Source organism: Carya illinoinensis, chromosome 13, assembly GCF_018687715.1.
Source record: "Carya illinoinensis cultivar Pawnee chromosome 13, C.illinoinensisPawnee_v1, whole genome shotgun sequence".
In the NCBI taxonomy this organism is placed as follows: Eukaryota; Viridiplantae; Streptophyta; class Magnoliopsida; order Fagales; family Juglandaceae; genus Carya; species Carya illinoinensis.
The window spans coordinates 20,174,733-20,184,865 of record NC_056764.1 but is presented as its reverse complement, the minus strand read 5'-3'; the positions used below and the strand labels follow the sequence as shown (position 1 = coordinate 20,184,865).

At 41.4% G+C, this 10,133-nt stretch overlaps 1 protein-coding gene across 1 annotated transcript; it reads left to right on the top strand.

The window, feature by feature from the left end:
* Window positions 1-218: 218 nt before the first annotated feature.
* LOC122291020 lies at window positions 219-794 on the top strand. Its single transcript, XM_043098672.1, has one exon. It carries the CDS (start codon window positions 219-221, stop codon window positions 792-794), a length of 576 nt encoding a protein of 191 aa, XP_042954606.1.
* The last annotated feature ends 9,339 nt before the right edge of the window (window positions 795-10,133 follow it).

The following is a 10,133-nucleotide window of genomic DNA, read 5'->3' as shown; positions in this document are numbered from 1 at the left end:
TCTGCTGCTGCTGCATGTGCATCGTCCATTTCTTCTCCTGCTGCATGTGTGAGTTTGTCCAGTGCGTGTGAGTGTTTTTGCTGCATGAAGATTTTTCTGCAAGTGCTGTGAGTGTTCTGCTGGTGCTGTCCGAGTGTGTGCATGTGCATTGTGAGTCCACTGCATATGTGTATTGCCGAGTGAGTTTGTTTGTTGTCCATGTGATGTGTCCTGTCCGAATGAGTTTGTTTTGCATGTGTATTGTGCATTCATCTGCTGCTACTTTAAGTGACTTTGAAACTCATCTTAACAACCTGTTAAGCTCTCATTCGAATAATCCTAACCTTACACCAGAGGAAATAGTAGAGGCTTCAAAATTAGCAGCTATTGCTGCAGCTGAGGCTGCAGAGGCTGCAAGAGCTGCCTCTGAAGAGAAGGCTGCAAAAGCATCAAAGGCAATGGCTGCTGCCAAGAGCGCCTTAGATTTGGTTGCCTCATTTTCTGAAGAGGCAGCCTCTAAAGAAAAATATCTGAAAAAGAATAGGCTGAAGAAGCATCTTCCAGTTCGGCTTTTGTACAAAAAAAAATACCAACCGATTGAGAACAACAAGACAGATGAAGAGTTGGCCCATAAGTTGCATCGAGCTAGTAACAGCTCCCCCAGAATCTCGAAGAACGCTTCAAGTTCTGACTGGAAGGGTCATAAACACAAGAAGCCTAAAAGCTCAGTGAGTTCTGAGAAAATTAGGGTATCCAATAGGGGTACCTTGTTGGAAGGACACCTCCCATCTATGTCCGAATGCAAAAGAGATTAACAGACAAATATTGCACACAAATCTTGCAGGCACCAGCTGGTATGAACTCGTTGACAGCTTCAAATATTAACTGGCTCTTAGATTCTTTAATAAAGTAAACTAATGGAAACAAATCAAATAGAAGAGGTTGCACAGTAATCAATAGTTTGTAGAATTCAAGTAGAAATTCATGCTTTTAATCAATTAAAATCACAACTTTGATTTATTCACTTTAACCATTTTTCCATTTAAAACCAATAATAATGTCATGATGAATTTAAAATACATTGGTTTTAAATAGCTAAAATATGCAATATTTCAGCTCAATCACACAGCAAGGGCATGACCAATCAGTTGATTGGGTAACGAGTTCTTATCCTCATAAACCATCTTATTTCTTCTATACCAGCAACTCCATGCAATTAGAAAGAAAAGCTTCATTTCCACTATGCTACATTTTCCACTTACCTAGATGGCCATCCCCACAAACTCTTGATGAGAGTCAGTTAATTGAAATGTAGGAAAACCTTTTCCCATCTTTCTTGTAGCATGAGACAATAATATAAGGCATGAGCAGTATCTTTTGTCACACCTTTACATAGCTAATAGTTTATCCTCAGGCAACACCTTCCTCTTCTTTAGATTGTGTTTAGTTGTTGGCCCCTCTTTACAAACTCCAAGCAAAAACTTTCACCTTATTTGGGATTGTGAAAGTGATTCTCCTATCTTTCTTTAGATTGTGTTTAGTTCTTGAAGAAACATTACCATTTGCTTATGATATCTTTTACTTTCTCATTATTTTAAATATGGACTTCTAAAATCGCATTCAAATTTTTTGTTATGCCCATTTTCTTGGTTATTTAGTTTTGTTTTCTACTTTTTGTACTTTCTAAATAATTTTAGGCTTCATATAACGAGTTTTACTTTTTATAAATTATATATATGTTGTTTCATTATTTTATAGCACACGACGTGCTACGTGTTAACGTGTGGGGTGCCATATCAGAGATTTGTTAGCATCCGAGACTATTCTTCCACATAACCCTTATAAATTCTTTAACTTAAAAATATATTCTTATCACACGTTGAAATTCAAGTTATATGTAGGGGTGGATAATGACTATCAGAGTTGGATTTCCCGAAATCCAATTCCGACTCTGACTTTTTTGGAGTTCAAATCTACATATATATATATATAATAAATTAGGCACAGTCTTTTCGTTTGAAGTTTTGCAATTTGAATAACACCTTTTAAAGGTGTTAAAAATTGCCAATAGAGGAGCGTTACCTTAAAAAATGTCATCCCCATTGTTGCCAAATCTCTTTACAACTTGGTATCTCAGCTAGGCTTTGAATCCTATATTTTCTCTATAGCGTTTTGTGTTGGGCATTTGTTGCAATTCTTTTTGCTGTCAATCTTTAATCTGGGAGACTTCAAAACAAAATTCTCAGTCTATTATACTTCAAATTTCACAAGGTCTAAAGTACAACATTTTTTTTTCTTTAGTTTGTTTTGGGGTTTCCCTATGTACAGGTTACAATCCAGAGAGGCAGGAAGCACATAGAAAATGCACAAATACCTCTTCAAGCTTGCAGACTGTTGAGTTTGGCTTGATTTCCTGCTGAAAATGTGTTTTTTGGGGCTTGGCTTGACTGTTGCTTGACCCTGGCTCGACCGTGGCTCGACCCTGGCTCAAGCTAAGGTTCCGCTCGACCTTCGCTCGACAGTCCGCTCGAGCAAACTCATCCAGAGAGTTCCGCTCGACCTCCGCTCGACCGTCCGCTCGAGCGAAATCTTCCAGAGAGTTCCGCTCGACCTCCGCTCGGCTATCCGCTGGAGCGGGAAAGTAACCCTAACGTGCGCTCGTCACTTCGCTCGACGTCTGCTCGAGCGAATGTTCTGAATTATCGCCGTGTGCTATAAATACATCATTTTCTCTTCATTTTGAGGTGTGTTCGGCAGCAAAGAAAGAGAGAGTTTTGAGAATCCTTTTGTATACAATCCTAAGAGTCCATTGAGTGTATTGGGGCTTTAGGATTGAGGATTTTGTGATCAATACTCTTGTACTCCATTTTTTGTTCATAGTGAAATCATTGAAACCGACCCCGACAGTGGACGTAGGCTCACATTGAGCTGAACCACTTAAATCTTGGTGTTCTTTGTGTGATTGTTGTTTATTTTGTTGCTTCCGCTATTATTTACTTCAACTTAGCCTTTGTTTGTTCGGTCCATTCCCAACAAACTGGTATCAGAGCGTCAAGCTCTTTGCAAAGTCTTGAGGAATGGCTATGGCAAAGTTTGAAGTGGAGAAATTCGACGGTCAAAACAGCTTTAGCTTATGACGCATCAAGATGAAGGCTTTGTTACGACAACAAAGCTTGTCGAAAGCTTTGGAAGGAAAGGTATCCGAGGGTTCTCTTGCACCATCAAGAGAATAAGATGAGAAGGCACATAGTGTCATTTTGTTGTCACTATCGGATGGAGTTTTGAGGGAGGTTGCCGATGAGGAGACCGCCTTCGGTCTTTGGTCCAAGCTTGAGAGCTTGTATATGAAAAAGTCGCTCACCAACCGTTTGTATTTGAAGCAACAATTATACACGCTCAAAATGAAGGAAGGTACTCCTATCTCTGAACACTTAGATGAATTTAATAAGATTATCATGGATTTGAGGAATATCGATATCAAGCTTGATGATGAGGATCAAGCATTAATTGTGTTGTGTTCGTTGCAGGTATCATTTGAAAATTTTGTAAACTCGATGTTGTATGGTAGAGACACCATCTCTTTGGTAGATGTAAAATCTGCTTTGAACTCTAAGGAGTTGAGAACAAAATTGGGTGTACAAGGCATGGATAATCAAGCCAGTGGTTTGTTTGTTAAGGATTCATCTAGCAGGGGTAGATCACATGAGAGAAGTTCAGAGAAGAACAAGAGTAAATCCAGGGGTAGTTCACAGTTGAAATTTAACAAGAAAAATGTTAAATATCATTACTGCCATAAATTTGGTCATTACAAAAATGAGTGTTCTAAATTGAAAAATAGAGAGGAAGGCACTAGTTCCTTTAATGCTGTTAGCGTTGCTGATGAAAAGCCTAATGGCGTAGATATTGTTCTAGCAATTAGTGGCTCAAATAGTCGCTATGGTGACAAGTGGGTCATGGACTCAGCTTGTACCTTTCATATGTGTCCCAAGAGGGACTGGTTCACTACCTATGAGTCAGTCAACGGTGGCTCCATTTTGATGGGAAATGATATGACGTGTAAAATTGTTGGGATTGGTTCAGTTAGGATTAAGATGTTTGATGGGATTGTCAGGACATTGTCTAATGTTCGACACATCCCAGATTTGAAGAAAAATCTTATTTCCTTGGGCACTCTTGATTCTTTAGGTTTCCGGTACACCGGTGAAGGTTGAGCTATTAAAGTCAGTAAGGGCTCCATGATTGTAATGAGAGGAGATATGACAGATGGTCTTTATTTCCTTCAGGGCAGTACATTGACAGGTACAGCTGTAGTGTCTGTTTCAGATAATCCAGACTCAGACAACACCCGTCTGTGGCACATGCGTTTGGGTCACATGAGTGAAAAGGGGATGTCTATCCTGAGTAAGCAGGATTTGTTGTGCAATTAGAAGATAGGAAAACTTGAATTCTGTGAACATTGTGTGTTTGGAAAACAATGCAGGGTTCAGTTTACTACAGGAGTTCACAGAACTAAAAGTACTGTGGACTATATTTATTCTGATCTTTGGGGTCCATCTTCAGTTCCATCGAAAGGTGGAGCCCAATATTTGCTTACCTTTATTGATGATTACTCATGGAAGGTTTGGACTTATTTTCTGAAACATAAGAGCGATGTATTTGCTAACTTTAAACAATGGAAGGTTTTGATTGAAAATCAGACAAGCAAGAAGGTTAAGCGACTCCGAACCGACAATGGTATGGAATTTTGCAGAGGTGATTTTGATGAATTCTACAAAAATGAAGGAATAGTGAGGCACCGCACAGTGAGACATACTCCACAACAAAATGGAGTAGCTGAGCAGATGAATAGGACTCTCTTGGAGAGAGCCTGTAGTATGCTTTCAAACGCCGGCTTGTCTAAAGATTTTTGGGCTGAAGCAGTCAACACAACTTGCTATTTGGTTAACCGCTCTCCAGCCACAACTGTTGGTTTAAAAACTCCAAATGAGATATGGTCAGGTACTCCTTCTGATTATTCAAATTTGAAAGTTTTTGGCTATCCTGCATATTTCCATGTTAATGATGGAAAACTTGAGCCAAGGGCAAAGAAGGGCATATTCATTGGATATGCTAGTGGGGTGAAAGGATTCAGGTTATGGTGTACTGATCCCAAATCACCTAAGTTTGTAGTTAGTAGGGATGTAGTATTTGATGAACAATCCATGCTTAATCCGAGGAAGGAGTTTACTGTGTCTACAGGTGAAGAGCAGAGTAATGGCAAGAAGGTGGAGTCACAGGTTGAGGCTTCAAAAGGGATGCCAGACGACACCCAAGATCATGTCACTTCAGATGAGCATGATCATGATTTTGATGATGGTGCACAAGGTGAGCAAGATTACAGTATTGCTACTGGTAGAAAAAGGAGGCAGATCAGGCCACCTCAAAGATATGCTCATGCAGATATGGTGATGTATGCACTTACTACAGCAGAGGACATAGATGGTCAAGAGCCTTCCAGTTATTCAGAAGCTGTCAAAAGTAAGGAGTGTGCACAATGGTGCGCAGCAATGACTGAGGAGATTAAGTCTCTTCACAAGAACCAAACTTGAGATTTGGTTAAGTTGCCTAAGAAGACGAAGACTGTTAGTTGCAAATGGGTTTTCAAAAGGAAAGAGGGAATCCAAGATGTTGCAGATGCAAGGTACAAGGCACGCTTGGTTGCAAAAGGCTATAGTCAGAGAGAAGGCATCAACTTCAACGAAGTTTTCTCTCCAGTTGTGAAACACAGTTTGATTAGGGTGTTGCTTGCCATAGTGGCAGCACATGACTTAGAGCTTCAGCAACTTGATGTTAAAACAACGTTCCTGCATGGTGACCTGGAGGAGACCATTTACATGCATCAACCGGAGGGGTTCATTGTTCAAGGCAAAGAAGATCATGTGTGCAGATTGAAGAAGTCATTGTATGGTTTAAAACAGTCTCCGAGGCAATGGTATAAACGCTTTGACTCTTTTATGATAGATCATGGTTATGTGAGGAGTAGCCATGATTGTTGCATTTATTATAGGCAGTTATCGAATGGGTCTTTCATCTATTTGCTACTTTATGTTGATGATATGCTTATTGCTGTTAAAAGCATATCTGACATTAGTTTGCTGAAAACCCAACTTAGAAATGAGTTTGAAATGAAAGACTTAGGTGCTGCAAAGAAGATTTTGGGGATGGAGATCCACAGAGATAGGAAAGCTGGAAAGTTGTATTTGTCCCAGGGAAAGTACATTGAGAAAGTTCTTCGAATGTTTGGAATGTCTGATTCCAAACTAGTAAGTACACCACTTGCTACACATTTTAAACTTTCAGCATCCCTATCTCCTCAGACAGATGAGGAGGAATGCTTCATGGCTAGTGTTCCTTATTCCAGTGCAGTTGGCAGTATTATGTAAGCAATGGTTTGTACTCGTCCAGATATTTCACAGGCAGTGAGTGTTGTTAGCAGGTACATGGCTAACCCGGGTAGAGCTCATTGGCAGGCTTTGAAATGGATACTTAGGTATCTGAAAGGTACTTCAAACCTTGGTTTAATATTTAATAGAGAAACTGACTACAATTCAAGGGTGGCTGGTTATGTTGATTCTGATTATGCTAGGGACTTGGATAAGAGAAGATCATTAACAGGGTATGTTTACACTTTGTGTGGCTCTGCTATTAGTTGGAAAGCAACACTACAATCTACTGTTGCTTTATCAACTACAGAAGCAGAGTATATGGCAGCAGTTGAGGCTGTTAAGGAGGCCATTTGGTTGAAAGGTTTGATCAGTGATTTGGGATTAAGGCAGGATGCAATTTCAATGTTTTGTGACAGCCAGAGTGTAATACATTTGACCAAAAATCAAATGTATCATGAGAGGACAAAGCATATTGATGTCAGGTATCATTTCCTTCAGGAAGTTGTTACAGAGGGCGTGTTAGAAATTCAAAAGATTGCTACTACTGAGAATCCAGCAGATATGATGACAAAGCCAGTTCCAGTATACAAGTTCAAACTTTGCTTGGACTTGATTGGTGTTCGGGGTATGTGATTCCCTTAGGGGATTTGGTGGAGGGGTTCGGTTTCTTGGTTAATGGTTTTTTATTTAGGCTTGACGGAATTCAAGCCAAGGTGGAGATTTGTTGAGTTTGGCTTGATTTCCTGCTGAAAATGTGTTTTTTGGGGCTTGGCTTGACTATTGCTTAACCCTGGCTCGACCGTGGCTCGACACTGGCTCAAGCTAAGGTTCCGCTCGACCTCCGCTCTACAGTCCGCTCGAGCGAACTCATCCAGAGAGTTCCGCTCGACAGTCCGCTCGAGCGAACTCATCCAGAGAGTTCCGCTCGACCTCCGCTCGACTGTCCGCTCGAGCGAAATCTTCCAGAGAGTTCCGCTCGACTGTCCGCTCGAGCGGGAAAGTAACCCTAACATGCGCACGTCACTTCGCTCGACGTCCGCTCAATCGAATGTTCTGAATTACCGCCGTGTGCTATAAATACATCATTTTCTCTTCATTTTGAGGTGTGTTCAGCAACCAAGAAAAAGAGAGTTTTGAGAATCCTTTTGTATACAATCCTAAGAGTCCATTGAGTGTATTGGGACTTTAGGATTGAGGATTTTGTGATCAATACTCTTGTACTCCATTTTTTGTTCATAGTGAAATCATTGAAACCGACCCCGACAGTGGACGTAGGCTCACATTGAGCTGAACCATTTAAATCTTGGTATTCTTTGTGTGATTGTTGTTTATTTTGTTACTTTCGCTATTATTTACTTCAACTTAGCCTTTGTTTGTTCGGTCCATTCCCAACATAGACAGCCACAAAAATGCAAGTATACCAAAACTAGAAAGCTCTAAAACAAAACTCTGCCATCAGCAGCCCTGATCCACCAACACACATACAATATACATAAACCATCACCTCTTCATGTCCTGTCCAAAAATAGGCTGCTAACTCCAACTCCCTCGTGAAGTTCTGCTAGAATTTTTAGTTCGACTGCTAGCTAATGATTGTCTTCTTTCATGGCATGGAATACCCTTAGCACGAAACTCATCCAAGCTATAGAATTCTGATTCCCTGAGTAACCTATCCAATGTTGTAGATGGAGACAAAATAGTAAACGGTGAGCCATGCACCGTTTGCTTCTTTGGCTCATTAGGCACTGTTCGGTGCTTTTGTATTGTTAGGCACCTCCCCAAGCATCATGCAGCAAATTGCTGCAACGTAGTGATCTGCTCTCCTATAAATAGGAGAGCTTAAGGGTGCAAACAGTGTGTTAAGGGTGCAAACAGTGTGTGCAGCAGAGAAAAAATAGAGAGTGCTGCGTGTGTGCAGGTAGAGTGCATCAGAGAAGTGCATCAAAGTGGGTGAGAGAGAGATTTCCATAAAAATTATTTTTATAGTGAAATTACAGCAGCTGTGGACGTAGGCAATTGCCGAACCACGTTAAATTTCGTCCCTTCTTTATTTAGAATCGTCTCTATGTCAAAACAGCTCCCAACAACTGGTATCAGAGCACTGGTTCGAGCTGTCTAAAAATTCAAGTTGTTCAAAATCAATTTTTGACAACTCCACAATGTTCCTCGCGTTGAGACGAATCCGTTGCTGCAAACGGAATCAAAAATGGAGGTCGGACGAGGCTACACGCGCCCCTAGAAGATCGGCGCGTGCATCTGCTGCAACCCACGCTCCCCCACGCGCGCCGGAGGTTGAAGACGCGTGAAGTACACGCGTCCACGTGCCCCCACGCGCTCCAGAGGTTGAAGACGCGTGAAGTACACGCGCCCACGCGCCCCCACGCGCCACAGTACTGTATCGCGTGTATCCCACGTGCCACGCGCTTGCCCACGCACACTGTGAAGCGCGTGTATCTCACGCGCCAGACAGATCAAGACCGTCCATTTTTCAGATCTGTTTTTGGCTAGATCTAAGCCTTTCGGAGTCCGATTTCGACGATCAAATAGTGCTTTCCAACTATTTGGATCATTCCGGACTCATCCGTACGGTTGAAATTTTGAGATTCAGCATCAGTACATTGGATCTGAACCATCCACGTGTTGCAGATCATTTTGGGCTAGATCACGCCAGTTGGACTTCTATCGCGACGATCAAATAGTGCTGACAAACTATTTGGATCATTCCGGACTCGTTTCCAGCTAATTCAAGTGTTTCGGACGCAACGGTGATCTTTGTTTGTTTGAATTTGAACTCATTTGTAAAGTTATGGCTGGAGAAGAAGCTAAAGGTGTTGGTATCGAGAAATTTGACGGTACAGACTTTGCCTACTGGAGAATGCAGATAGAGGATTATCTCTATGGAAAGAAACTACATCTTCCACTCCTAAGAAGAAAGCCAGATGATATGAGCAACGAAGATTGGAATTTCCTTGATAGACAAGTGTTGGGAGTCATTAGACTAACATTGTCAAGATCAGTTGCACACAATGTGGGAAAGGAGAAGACCACGGTGGATTTGATGAAAGCTCTATCGGACATGTACGAGCAGCCATCAGCCAATAACAAAGTGCATTTGATGTACAAGCTATTCTACTTGAGAATAGCAGAAGGAACTCCAGTTATTCAGCATCTGAATGAGTTCAACACCATCATCAATCAATTAGCTTCAGTGGGGATTGAATTTGATGATGAAGTACGTGCACTGATTGCTCTAGCTCAATTGCCAAAAAGCTGGGAGGCCATGAGAACAGCTGGTAGCAATTCTCATGGCAAAACAAAGATGAAGTATCAAGATATCCGGGACCATATTCTTAGTGAGGAAGTTCGCAGAAGAGATACAGGAGAAGCATCAATTTCCAGTTCTGCCTTAAACCTCGAGACGAGAGGTAGAGGAGCTAGTAGAAGTTAAAATCGGGGCAGATCGAAGTCCCGAAGAGGCAGAAGTAAATCTAGGTCTGGAAAACAAGTACAGTGCTGGAATTGTGGCAAGATTGGCCACTTCAAAAATAATTGTAAGGAAGCTAAGAAGAAGAATGAGCATGACTCTGTTAATGCCACAACAGAAGATCTTCAAGATGCCTTACTCCTTTCAGTCGACAACCAAATTGAATCTTGGGTGTTAGATTCAGGAGCCTTGTTCCACACTACAGCACACCGAGAAATCATGCAGAACTATGTCACTGGTGATTT

Excerpts from the sequence above, each read along its gene's own strand:
- LOC122291020 (XM_043098672.1), top strand. The coding sequence starts at position 219 with ATGAGTTTGTTTTGCATGTGTATTGTGCATTCATCTGCTGCTACTTTA.